Consider the following 14,649-nt stretch of genomic DNA (forward strand, 5'->3'; position numbering starts at 1 on the left):
TTTTAAGGTAATTCAGCATAAAATAAACCAAATATATGAAAGCAAAGAAACAGCCACAAATCTGAATTCATAGCAACAGATAGTAGCAAGGAAGTTTTGAAAATCCATGGGAATTCTTCAACCTTACCAGGTACCTGTACAGTTCTATTGGCATTTTCTTTTTGTCTTTTGTTACTCTTGATTCCTACCTTACAGTTCAACTTCAGGGCAAAGCAAAACAAGAAATTGCATTCAAAACTCTTAGGTCATCAAAATTGTGTTTACTGTTTAAAAATAAAAGACATACACAAAATATTGCAACAGCTTGAGGAATCCCACTCAGAAAGCCCAACATTTTTACATCTCTTCTCATGTTTTCACCACCATAATTTTTGAAGAACAGTTAGAGGCAACACAGGCCATTTTAGGAACGACTCTTTTATCACTGCAATCCTTCAATTACAGCTGACCACAAAAAGGAATAAATACAGTAGTACTGCAGGGACAGTTCTGGTATATTTTTCAGCTTGACCTCTGACGTGCTCTGACTTCTGTTGGAGAGTGATGTGGTGATTTCTTAGACTTGCCTGCATTATCGTTCCTAAAATAATTCAGAGGAATATAAGGCTTTAAGCAGTTTAATCACCAATTTCAAATTGGATTAAATGTTTCAATGAAACATTTTCAACTTTTCATCAAAATCAAGCTCTAGAACTCCACGCCCTTACAGCCTGACAGGACCTGCCTCCTTGAAAATCTACTGGGCTCCATCTTAATGGGTGTCAACTCATCTTCAATCCAAAAAGCTACATGCAAATAAATTCATGTAGATTTCTTACTTCTAAAATAAAAAGATCTTTGTTGTTAACAGGACAGAACTGAACACCTGCAAGCAATGAACATGTTTAAAGACAGTGAAATCAATAAAACAAATGTTAAAAGTTCTTAAATTATACACTAAAAAGCTCCCAAGTGCTGGCTGCATGTATGCACATTTAAAAGATCAAGAAAACGGCATGGAAATATGCATTTACCACAAAATCTGGAAGCTTAGTTGGGACCTGACTTCTAGTCAGGTGTGTGATTACATTTAAGACTGAGATTACTTAATAGAAATTGAATTATTTCTGTGTGCACAGTATAATTTAACTCAAAAATACATTTCATTGAGGTTAACCATTAGTATTGACTATTTGCTGTTATGAAGTTCCTTAAGCATGAATTTTAAGTACAAGGATTGATAATCAGCTTCCATGTACCCACCTGCAATAATATGGAACAAACACATTTCTAGTCACCAAAATAAAGGTTAGTATGACTTTAAAAAAAATCCCCAACAAACCCAACTACCAAGTTTGAAGCAATACATCTGTTGAGTTAGTTTAGCAAGACAGTGAAAAAAGAGTTTGGTAAGGTAGTTAATATTTTTCATTGCACTGTAGAGTTGAGCTTCAATATTCACCATTATCAGAAAGTTCAATAATTCTTTGTTTTGATACCAAAGTAAAAACTGTCCATAAAGTGGAAGGGTCTTCACAATTATGATGACTCTGCCAATGATTAAAAAGATCCTCTTTTCTTCCAAATAACTGTTCGCATAAAATGCAGTTATAGCCTGCTTTAGACCAAAATTCTATTTTTTTCTTTGGTGTACCAAACCCCACATTTTTCATCTCCTTGGAGGCTTCACTATTTCCTGACTGAGTCAGTTCACTTTTAGGTAAAATACTGACATTATTGTGATGGTGCAAGGGTATCTGTCTATTTGGTTTTGGAACAGTATACAGCTCCTCCTGACGGGCGCTGCACTTTGCTAAACGTCTTCTCTCATCGTGCTGTTTCCACACGTGGGTTGTATGTTTGACCAGTCCCCCCTTTGTTCCTCTGCTTCCTTGCAAAACCCCTTCCTTCACTCTTCCCTGAATCTCTTCTCCATGACAGCACAATAAGTGAAACTTCATTTCACCGAAAGACTCTGCAATAAACTGGCATCGACCACATTTGACCTGTAATTTCACTCCTCCTGGGTTATGGAATAGGTCCTCAAAATTGCAGTTATTTCCCCTGTTAAAAAAGGAAATACAAACTATTTAAGTATTAGGCAGGCAAAGAAGATGGATGGAGATCTCTGTCCTCACAAACTTCAAAAACTGATGACAGTCATAAAACACTTTTAATTAAACACAAACAATGTTTCTAATTCATTTGGAAGAGGGAAAAAAAAAAATGAAACAGATAATAGTAAAGCTGATTAAGAAAAAACTGAAACCAAATGACACTTCTGAGTTTAAGAATTGCCTCCAAATTAGCCTTGGCAGAAACAACCTTTTAACACCACCAGCCTTTAATAAAAGGCTGATAAATTTTGCTAAAGTTCCTGATTCAGTGAGGTCAATCCAAATACTTTTAGTGCTGTGCTAGAAAAGTGAAAATTACTACCTGTAATGTACAAGTAAGAGAAACCTACTTGTTTACAGTGAATGATCTAGGTCAATTTGAGGCAAAACCATCTCCCTTTCCAACACGGAAACGATGAAATTTCAGTTTCTTGTTTTGTTTTTTTCCTACAAGTCGGGTAACATGGTTTAGAAAAGTTTAAATACCTAATGAGAAATTGGACAGCCCCTGTCCCTGATTTAGGACAGTTCTGCAATGTAAAGGATACACAGGCAGTCCATGGGTAAGACAATCGAAACAAGATCTCCTCAGACATCTCATAACATCTACTAGAAGGACCTCATAACACTGTGTATTTATGCATATTGGACAGATTACCCAATAAAAGAGATAAACTGAATGATTCACTGTATGACATCTACTAAGACTGACAGGAAACTACTGGTGTTTCTTAGTCTCAAGACTGTAAAAGTTTCTAACTGGAGCTATGAAAAGTGAAAGGAGTAAAATGGGACAGCAGTGTTGCAGTGAGGAGTTACATTGAAGCCCCGAGTGTTCTTCAGTGAAAACAAATGTGCAGTGGAACAAAGAAAAAAGGCAACGTTTATACTGTATCAAGAGATTTCACCTCAAAATCATAATACAGACATAAAAGTATGCTCTATTCATGTTAATATAATGCATGTTAACTTTTCTACTTGGCTGAGTGATCACAAAAGCAGCAGTAAACTCAGGACAGATTAGCTCACAGCACTCCCTAAAAGGAAGTGGGATAATGATATTTATCAGGGAAAACAAGCTAACACTGAAATATGAATTGTTTTTCGCTTACTGCAATTGCAATTCCCTTATCTTCTAGGGAAAATCTCAAAGTGGGTAGGACAGAAGACAGAGCACTAACCACGAGAAACCAGCTGACCTAAATATGGCATTTTATCAGGTGTTACTACAATATATGCAAACTTACTTTGGATATTTAATTGTCAATAATGATTTGTAATCAATAAATCGGCTAAAATATACTGGTTGGTCTAATGGATTGACTAGATTCAAATGGAATGCTCAAACACATAGGAATCTCACTTGGAGGAAGAAAGCAACAATTCTCATGAGTTTTATAAACTTCTGCTGACAACTTTAATTCTGGTTTTCATTAGCATTTAATTAGTGAAAACTCACCTCTCTGTAGCTTCTTCTGCCTCTTTTATATTCCTGTCTCTATTCTTTAAAGTACCTTGCACCTGTTGCTCACTAGTAGAGGGCTCTGTGCTGATAACAACCCTGTGGACTTCTCTGAGGTGGCCAAAGTACACTTTTGCGTGGCCAAAAACTTTAGCACAGAATTCACAGCACACCAGCTTTTTGGGTTTGCCTTCATTGTGATGAAGCTTCATATGGGTGCTCAGTCTCCCAGAATAGATATATGCCTTCCTGCAGATCCTGCAGCTGTAGGGCCGCTTGCGCGTGTGCGTGTTCATGTGGTCCTGGAGATGGTGCTTGAACTGGAACGTATGGTTACAAACATGACATCTGTGCAGAGGCTTAGGGACAGCTGAACGTGTATTTCTACTTAGATCACTTGATTTAGCTGATGTAGCATCACTGTGCCTGGAACTTAAACATTTATTGGCCAGTGAACCATTTAAAAATAAGTCTTGCTCATGAGACGGCGTCTCTACGATGGCTGCAGGAGCCAGCGGTGCGAGCGCCTGCACAACCACCACTGGTTTTGGTCTGATACTGCGGTATTTTTTCACCGCCTCTGCTTTATTGTCTTCAGGTGTCTGAATATCAATCTTCACCCTTTCTCTTTCTTCTCTAAACTTATTAATGATGCATTTCCTTTGTTTGGCCTGAAAAGCCAATAAATCTTCTGGGGCTCTTTTTTTCCTGCCTCTTCTTTTAGAGGTTGCACTGTTCAATTTTTTAAGGCTGTCAACATCATCCACTTTGCTGGATGGAGAGGAGGTATTTTCTTGAATGGTTTGTTTGGTGACTTGTGTAAATGATACACCTAATTGATTATCAAAGGCTTTGGCTTTTATCAAAGATGGTATCTTTTCACAATCAGATTTTAGTGAATGACCAGGTATGTCCATAACTTTAGTATTCTGCTTAGATCTACATAACACTGAATTTTTCATTCTCGAGTAAGGCAAAATAGGAAGTTTTCCTTTAGGTGCTGATGAAGTCATCTGAATTGTACTGCCAAAAACTGCTGGTGACAAGACAGCAAAAGGATCTGCAGAATTTGTGGGTTTTTCCTTTAGTTTATCAGATCTCAGGAGTGGCTCTCTTGTGGTTTCTGATTCTGTCTTCACAGAGTGTAGACTTAGTTTCATGGGATTAGTTGTACTTGCTGGCTTGGATAGAGAGTCTTCAACTACAGTTGGTCTAGAAACATTATTGCTTTCAATTTCAGTTTTCTTCATTAAAAGAGATCTAGACTCCACACGATTGCTTTTATTTACTAATGTGGCAACTCCAATTTCAGCTGAGTCACAGTCTATCACCCCTTGCTCAGCTGAATCTGAACTAGACTGAGCTTCAGGACAGTCTTCAGGCAGAGAAGTCATGAGGGAAGTCTGTGATGAGATCAGCGTTTTGGTAGGAATCTTGTTACATGCACTCCACGCAAAACCAGAGATTTGTGCCGGTTTTTTGTCACTCAGCAATTTATTTCTTACAGATTGGTACCTGGGGATGGGCAGCTTTAGGTTTTCAGAGGGGGCCACAGTCGACTGCTGAACTTGCTGTGTTAGAGCAGGTGCAACACACGGCACAGCCAACAGGGAAAATGTGCCCTTGTGAGCAGCCACCTGCATGACAGCATAGTTCTGAGCTGGCACCACCAGGGGCTTAGAACCTGAAGCTGAAATTGGTGTCACTGGCTCAGACAAAGATGACTGATGGCAAGAAACAACTCCAGATGTTAAAATTTTTGGTACCATTTTTGGAGCAATGGTCCTAAACTGACTTTTCTTCTGAAAACTTTGTATTAGATCCGAAGGGGATTTCTGTTTGTCTGTAAGAATAATGTAGCAAAGATGTAATAAGACACATAACATAGTATTTTTTTAAAATTACTCTCTCAAAAATTAAACTGCTTACAAAGGATACTATTACACACAAGCTTATTAAAATATTTAGGCATTTAAATATCACCAAATTAAATCTAGAACTGCAAAAGTTTCATAGGCAAAAGCACTGTCTGAAGCAACACCTTTGAACACAGATTTGCAAAAAAATCTCCCCTGAATCAAATCTTAATTGGATGTTTCATTCTGGGTTAGAAACTACATGACATTTCAGAAAAAATACACCCATAAGCCGCTTCAGCCCTGGAAAAGCTGCAAGAGCATACTGGGAATATTCTACTGGAAAAATAGGGACAGGATTTAAGCTGCATGACAGAGCACCAGCTCTGATCATGTATCTCAAACAGAATCATGCCATCTTGCAGACATTTTCTACTATTTAGAATTTGTGGGTTTTATCAGATACAGACCAAAGTTTGCCTGATGAAGTCTTAGAAAAATTACTGCTACAAAACATGCAAATAATGTATAATAAAATCAGAAGTGCACTCGAAAAAATACGTGAATATGAACTACCGTTAAATACCCAATCACAAAAATTACTCATGTGCCACTAACACAAAACAGAACTACACTAGTAATTTAAACATTTTCTTGAAAGATGTAATTTATCAAGGTTATACAACAATTTCTTCCTATTTCTATTTGTTTTCATAAAAGTAGCAAATATTTTTAGTAAAGAATGTTATGATAATTAAAATAAACAAAAGGAAAACTATAAAATTCATACAATACAATATGCATTAGGCAGCAAAGATACCTGCTAACCTTTTAGACTCCACAGAAAAGGAGTTGATACAGTTAATTGTACCACTACCATTTCATCTATCACTCTCATTACCCACTCCCAAATTCAATTACTGATGCTTCTAGCTCTCAAAACCTGGAATAGGTTTCCTGGAAAAATGGAAATTGTAACCATTGAAAATGCAGCTACAAAGATCCCAGGCAGAAAGGCAATTTGGACACAAACAAAAATCATTTGAGAGAGGAATCACATTTGAAAAGAACATGTTAAAGTAAATGCTGCAACCTTGAAATATTGTAGTAAGATAATTCCATTGGAAAGTTTCCATACCTTGCCATTTTAAACACTTTCATTGCAAATGCATTTATAGGTGATTCTGGACTTAAAAAGGTAACTGTGAATTAGTACCAACACAAACTCCAAGTAAATTTATCTTAATTCTGGATGTTCTTCTAAGTCATCACACACTTTGCAACAAGTCCTGCAAGCTACAGACCTATCATGTTTCACAACCAGAACTCCTGGACAGATATATTTGCGTATCCATGGTATGCACGTGTGCAGTAAAGCCACTGCTTTCAGGACATGCTGGATTCACTGAGCAATCAAATATAAACTGTACAGTTCATATTTAGTGTATCTGATGCTTTTCACAACTTTTGATCAGCAGATCCATAGAGCAATAACTATACAGGGCATAAGGCTTTGATCCTTTTATTGCCATCTATTGCATTAAACCCCGAGACCATTATGCACTTTCTTTATACTCCAGTTAAGTAAAACTACTGGGCACCACCATAACTTTCTTTCTGTTCAATGTCTGTTGAGATGTTCTGGATTTCTAGACATTCTGTGCAGACTGGGTTACTGTTCACCTGGATTTGTGCTACACAAATACTGAGATCCTTGCACACAGGGATAAGTCCAGGTTTGTGTAACTTAGAAAAATCAGAAACATGATATATTTAAAATTGTTTCCCTTCTGCACTTTTTAGTCTCAATTTTTAATTTTTTTCTTAAAAATCTAGTCACTAAATACATAGAAATCTTTAAATTTTCAGCTGCTAAGATTTGTTAGTCAGATGATGATTTGTATCGTACAAGGTATCTTCCTGTTGCTTTTGTGTAAACAATCTAAGTACTTCTGAGAAGAACAATAAAATTATGTAAAGAATTTTAATCACTAACCAAACTAGCCCTGAACTTCAATGATAGTTACAGGTCAACCCTGTATAATATATACATATTATAGCTTAAATAATACATATAGCTTAAATACAACAGATAACAGAATAAGGGTACTTTCCTTTAAGGGGGCAGAATCAACTCGTACTTCTCCAGATTATGCTTGTCCTACACTGACAGTAAAGACTTTCTCCAAATCATCAGCTTGCCACAGTATTTAAAATGAAGCTGTTTCCATTCTCTCTCACTTCTTCCTCTCCCTTTTTATTTCAAAACTTCATTCACTGACTTTTAGGAAAGCCAGCATTTCAGCAGACTGCTACCTGTGCTACTCCAAGTTATAAGGCACCCACTCTTCAACCAATGGTAAAGGAAAAGGTGGAACTTTTGCTGTGGACATGCCACTTCTACAAATGGCAGCCATAAAAACAAGGTTGATTTGAAGTTAGGATGAAATATTTGTAGAAGTTATGTATGGCATTAGCCTTAAAAAGAAGAGTAGGTTTCTCAAATACATGACTTGCCTAATGCAAAATTAAGCAGTCAAACCACTTTTCTATAAAGAAAGTATCTCCACATACTTTCTCAGCATTCCACAGGAGAGTATTGCTCTAAAAGAGAAGACCTTCATCAATATCAAACACAAGATGCCATTTGAAACAAGGTCTGTTTAGATCAATACCCTTCTTACACAGGTAACACAATACTAAGAATTGATATAACTGTTTGAGAAGGGATTTTTATACAAACACTTTTTCCAACTAGCCATTACGTTTTCCAGGCGAGCTATGTTTGGTACCAACCTTCAATGTAACTTTTATTTTTTCCTTTTTCAGAAGTTTACATTAGACATTTTTGCACACAAATATTCATTGCAGTGCTTCTGGTAAGCCAAGGAATACTTGACTCTGCATTTCCCTCCCCTCCAATACAGCTACTGTAGTTAAGCTGCTTAGCCAGTGACTATAGAGAAGGGCTAGATGCAGATTAGCTACCTGATGATGTTTCAGGCTCCATTAACATTTTTCCTGTAGACTGGAAAAACTAATTGGAAGAACTGGTGGAAGACTACTTAGGATCTCGAATCAGGAGAAAGCAGCCAGTCAATTCACAGGAGGTTCTACTGACCCCACTCAGAGCATGCAAGTATCATCAATGACCAAAATTCAGTTTTCCATTTTATAGTTAGGTGAAAAGTTTCAATAACTTCCTTTGCACCCAGACAGAGCTATAATAATTCAAGTCTTCACCACACTGAAGGACTTGGATATGCTTTGGCTATCTGGCTTGTGCAAAGGCAGCCTGGAAACCTCATCTGCATTTCTCAGGTGCATTCCATGTCTTCCAAATTATTTCTGTCTCTGATTCAAAGGACTCATTTTGACTTGTCACCTGTGACCTGAGGAAAAGTTTTTGTGCCTATGCAATCCCATGAAGTCTTTCACCTAAGAAGGGGAAGCTTCAGTTAAGGGAGGCTCTGCATGGGCATTTGTGGCATCCATAGAGGATGGCCCTTTGTTTTAGACAACATTCTTTCTACAAGTCTGCAGATCCTTCACTGGAAGGCAAAAATTTTTATACTTTCTTTAAAATTGTCATCAATAACAAAGGAAATAATTGAAAATATTAGATTTAATACCTTAAAGATGTGAAGCCCATTTTTAACTTTTGTGTCCTCAGTCTTTCAGATGAGTGTAGAGGTGGGGCAACAGGTAGACAAATAATTACACACAAGAGTAAACCAAATGCAGTTCAACCTATTTACTTTAAAAGTCTCTGTTAAAAAAATTAACGGGTACGATGCTAGGACATGCAAGTATTAAATCCCTCAGATAGATAGGCAGGATGTCATAAGCTTTCATCCCTTCTAAATAACCTTAAAATTGCGTAGAAGTGGACAGTGACACACCAACACAAAAATCAATAATGCATTAAATTCTGATAGAGTCATGCTGGGAAGAGTCCTCTGGAGGAAACTCTGGAGAAGTTTCCATGGGTTGCTGCTTCTTCATGGTTCTCCTGCCTTCCCAAGTCATCCAAGTCTGGTTTACTCCAGCATAATCTGCCTTATTTTTGTACTTTCTTTAGTTTGTTCCCTATGTAAAACACACATTGCTGAACTGAGATGCTGTAGAAAGTATCAGGAGACATTTAATTTTCAGTACTATCTGGTCTATTTTGAAAATAACCACTAAATAGCCACCACAGAAACCACTGAGTAATAGTGTTCATTTTTAAAATAATCTTTTAGGTCCACTTCAGTTGTGCACATATTTCATTTGTGTATGAATTTACATACGAGAGAAAACACCAGAAAAAAGAATCATCTTGTTTTGAGGGAAAAGACAGAACACAGATGAAGATTAATGAATATTCAATGCCTATTAACACTGCTGAATCTTTTGCTAACTTTGAAAGGAAGAGTATCTATTCTGTGGGAAAGAAAAAAAATGTACAATGGTCTAACACACAACATTAGATCTCTTTCTGCCAAAGACAGTTAATCATTCATTTTGCCAAATCTCCATACACACCAAATACCTGTGGATACTGTCTTTGCAGCACAAGTTTCTTGCTTTTGCTGACCCAGCATACTTTGTTGGACACAATGTTTCTCTGCAGGATTAGCATGCAAAAAAACACCACCTGCAAAAGTGCTTCAGTTATAAATAGATTCCAGGACAAAAAAACCCAAAACAACCAAACCCCCCAAACCAAAAAAACCCAGAAAACGACAATATAAAACATTAACTTCCAGTTAATGCATTAAGGAAACTACTGCTTTTTGCTCTTTGCCATTTTTCTCTCCTCAAAATACACTTTAAAATCTAATATATTACATGCCAAATGCAAGGTGATAGCTTAATAATTGAGTAAAGCTGGTTAATGTGGCAAACAGATGGGATGGTTTAGCTTCAGTGTCATGGCAGACAGTCAACAGCAGCAAAACAAAATGCTTCAAAAAATGAAGATTCAGTAGCCTTATTGAGTAGTTTTAACACAGGGACTAAATTCTATACTCATTTACATTTTCCATAATTTGGTGTAAATAAACTGCAGATATTATAGAAAACAGAATTTTGACTTCTTTATTAAAAACTAATTTTGTTACACACCTATACAAGCTAAGATTCATAATAAAGCCTACAAATCATGAGTGTCCAGCTCTATATGTTACAGCAATTAATCTGCAGTTGTTTCTACCTTTGCTAATAATAACTACATGGGCAGAATGTTCTGCTCTGGGTATTTGCATCAGATAATTTTCTAAAATTAATTTCAACAGAAAATACCAGCCATCCTCAGTATGTCTGCATTAAAAAAAGAAACAAAAAAAACCACCCAAACAAACAACAAAACAAAACACCCCACGACTCAATTTAGTGACACATCTGTTCATCAGGTGGAGAACTTCATATGAGACACAGCAAAGTCTCTTTGATCTGTGAAAAGCTGCCCAAATTAGGCAAAGCTATAGACTCTGGGCATGTGCTCAGTAGATTCTTCAAGCAGCTAACTTTTCCAATGATTACATTCTACTGAATGTGCTCCTGCTTCAGGCTGGGCCGGATTTTCCCTGAACTATGGCTTTAGGTCCAAGTACCCAAGTAGGAACAAGGAAATGGGCTCTCCTTATCTCTGAGCTGCAGAGCTGACAGTGTGGCAGAGAAACAGGAGAATACACAGGGCAAGCAGAAAAAGGACAAGACTACAAATGAGATTTGAAAAGTGTCCAGGCCAAAGAGTCAGGGTGGGATATGGGAATTAAATGCAGACTTAAGACAGGTAATCAACATTACACGTGATGTAGAAAGGAGAAGCATTTAAGCCAAAAGAGGAATCTCACATTTCTTACGTTTTTAGTACTTGATTTTTTTAAATAGTATTATGACTATGTTTACATAAGATTGCTTTTGTGCAATTTAAACTAGCTTAGAAAAATAAACAATATAACAAAGTAGTCTAAGATCTCCATAGATCATTCACACAAACACTAAGATACAGAATGTGCAAATACATTTAGAAAATTTATTCTGGTAGTCCATAGGAGGAACAAGACCAAAATAATTTGTTAAAATTCTAGAAGCTTTAAGCTTATACATAATTATATAATTAAATATATATAATTACATCTTATTTGAGCATAAATGTGATTTGCTAGTTGTGCAATAAACATTTTATAACTTAGGCTTCGAAATTATAAAGGCCTTCTGTACAGTTTGTGCAAGCTTATTAATTGTACTTCATTAAAGAAGATGTTCAACATTAAAATTTCTAGTGGCATTTTTCAGTGTGGGAATAAGTTACAACTATTTTTAGCATAAACTGTCACCTTGCAGAGGTAAATCACACAGTAATCCAAGATCATGGGTATATAGTTTGCATTTAAGAAGTTCTCCGGTTTCCTCTCTAATTCAGTCCTTTGGTTTTGCCTGAAATGTCCTTTCTGCACTACTACACAACATTTATACAGATCTAACAAAACCTAAGAAAAAATAAAATTAGATTATTCAACTTCCTCAACTTCCAGAATTGCTTTCCTCAGTTGTTTGAAAGCGGACATAGGAGAGGCCTCTCACACAGTCCTCATCAACACCCTTCTCTCAAAGTTGCAGAGGTATAGACTATTGATAGATGGACTATTGGATAGGTAAGGAATTGGCTGGATGGGAATGGTGAACAGCTCAGTGCTCATATGGAGATGGGTGACAAGTGTTGTATCTTGAGTCTGTACTGAGACCAGTGATGTTTCATATCTCCTGCAGTGGCACAGACAATGGGACTGAGGGCACCCTCAGCAAGTTTGCAGGCAAAACCAAGCTGAGAGGTGCACCTGACACACCTGGAGGATGGAATGCCTGAGGGACCTGGACAAGATTAAGAAGTGGCCCCAGGGGAACCTCATGATTTCCTGCATATGTGTCAGGACAGTCCCTGGTATCAATACAGACCGAGCTGAAGTGACTCAGAGCAGCTCTGCCAAGAAGAACTTGGGGATACTGGTGGATGAAAAACAGTGAGCTGCAAATGTGCACTCACAGACCAAAAACCACTGTCCTGGGCTGCATCCAAAGCACTGTGGGCAGCAGAGGAGGGAGAGGATTCTGCCCCTCTGCTCTGCTCTGGTGAGACCCACCTGGAACACTGTATCAGCTCTGTGGCACTCAGCACAGGAAAGACATGGACCCGTTGAAGCAAGTTCAGAGTAGGGCCACAAAAATTATGAGAAGGATGGAACACCTCTTGTTATGAGAAAAGGCTGAGAGAGAGATTGGGTTATTTAGTCTGGAGAAGGCTCCAAGAAGACCTAACTGGGGCCTTGCAATACCAGAAAGGAGCTGAAAAGAAAGATGGCAGTACTTTTTTACAGTGCTTGCAGAAACAGGACAAAGCATAATGATTTTAAGCTAAAAGAAAGTAGATTCAGACTAGGTACAAGGCAGAAATTTTTTACCTGTCCATCACTCTCACCAGCATCTTGGCTTCGCTATCTCTGACCTCAGAAACAAGTACAACATAAACAATACTCATACTAAAGCAGACTTGTTAAACACAAGTAAACACATCAAGAAATTTAGTCACTACATTAGCACCATTAGCAAAAGTAATACTTAAGACATAATTTTTGATTTCTCATGGATTTAGATTTCATAGATCTCTGTATTGTCCCAACACAAATAACTTTTAATATATGCATGAAATACTATTTCTACAGTGAATAACAAGTGGCCAACAGCTTTGAAGTAACTTTTTTGAGCTGCAACCTGAAATGTTTTAGCCACGCAAAGGTAAATCACTATTCAAAAGCAACTTCCTATATATAATGTGGGCAATGCATGGCTTAACACAACCTCCAGTTTAAAAAAGCCTTTTTTGTGCTACTATATAAAGGAAGAAAATCTTCAAAGTCCTTCCTAAGAGTCAGAATAGAGATACATAAGAGATTTTTTGACACTTTTGCAGAGAATTTAAAATACATTTATTAGCAGATCTACATGCTTTTTTAGCACCACTCGTACAGTGTTTGTGAACTTTAAAAGCTTTCCACTTTTTTGGAGGCACAACCTTTCTAGTTATAAGCTACTCATTTCATATTAATGTCAACAAAATTAAGCAGATCAAAATATTTTCATATCAAGAAATGAAAACTGACCTAAAGAAAGCTAGACATAAAGCATGTTGTAATTACTAATAATGTTTTCCACTCTTAGAGGTGAAAAAATCACACACAACCTTTTCTCACTACGGCAAGGGCTCAAAATGGTGCCTGGCCTCTGCAACCATGCAAAGTGATTGAATTTCATTTCTATTTAAGCACAGAACTTCTGTTTGAGAGACACTGTCAGATACATCATCAAAGACTGTATTTCAGCTTATTAATGCCTCTGCTAGTTTCAGCAACCAAACATGTCAGGCTCCAAGTGGGCATTATCTAGAAAACTTGGTGTTCTGACAGGATGCAATTGAGTGGAATGGCAATTATTTTGGTATCACTGCAAGTCCAGTGGTTATCTTTGTTGGTTTTGCCCAGTCATTCTGTCCCATAGAGGACACCATCCCTAAAGATTTGCAAAGCAAGGCTGCAATGATGCAGCCACTTGGGGGAACTAATTGTTCAGAAAATAGTTGCAGGGAGGTGATGGAAGCATTGGTCATAAACTAGTAATTCGTAATCCCCCAACAGCATTGCAAACAAATTAGGTCCTCTAGAAAGTGGGGATAAACACTAATTGGATTTTTAAAAATTCCTGGGACAATTGCCAGTTTTAATGTGAGCTTCAGGAAAGATACAGACCTGAACAGTAACTCATCCACTGTAAAGTCAATGTAAAATCATTTTTAAAGGGTCTATCAAGATCAAATCAACATGGACAAAATTTCAATATGCCTAATGTAAATGGTAATTAATGGACTTCTTTTCTCTTAAATACAGGAAATAGTAATGACCAAGTCTTCTAAAAAAAATGAAGGCAGAATTCTTCAAGAACTATGAAGCACAAAAAGGTCAAGTAGAACCATTTTATGAATAAACCATAAAATAGTTTCTGATTAGATTTTTGTTCTCCTTTCAAAAAAGAGAACGTATCTACATCTCACTGAGAGTTCAACCCTCTCTGGGACAGAAAACATGCATGTCTCACTTCAGTAAGGCAATCAGGCCTCTTGCTCACAAAATTTATTTTTTTTGCAAATACTGGTGTGCAAATAGAGAACACAACAAAAAAGCAAGTTATATTCATA

General features: G+C 37.1%; 1 protein-coding gene across 18 annotated transcripts in view; it reads right to left on the reverse strand.

Annotated features, from left to right (window-relative positions):
- Positions 1 to 240: 240 nt before the first annotated feature.
- ZNF438 (zinc finger protein 438) overlaps positions 241 to 14,649 on the reverse strand; it is a 52,086-nt gene continuing 37,677 nt past the window's right edge. For 7 of the 18 annotated variants that reach the window (XM_086862613.1, XM_086862622.1, XM_086862657.1 and 4 more), the window contains 3 exons: positions 9,949 to 10,053; positions 3,556 to 5,401; positions 241 to 2,043 (listed from right to left, as the gene is read on the reverse strand). In XM_086862613.1, the coding sequence (XP_086718739.1) occupies positions 1,431 to 2,043; positions 3,556 to 5,401; positions 9,949 to 10,053 (2,564 nt within the window). In that variant the 3' untranslated portion in view covers positions 241 to 1,430. Of the gene's footprint in view, positions 2,044 to 3,555; positions 5,402 to 9,941; positions 10,054 to 12,862; positions 12,907 to 14,649 lie in introns of all 18 variants that reach the window. The other 11 variants (XM_086862708.1, XM_086862697.1, XM_086862670.1 and 8 more) reach the window with 3 other exon arrangements.

This window comes from Cyanistes caeruleus, chromosome 1 (genome assembly GCF_971803275.1).
Source record: "Cyanistes caeruleus chromosome 1, bCyaCae1.hap1.1, whole genome shotgun sequence".
NCBI classification, from domain to species: Eukaryota; Metazoa; Chordata; class Aves; order Passeriformes; family Paridae; genus Cyanistes; species Cyanistes caeruleus.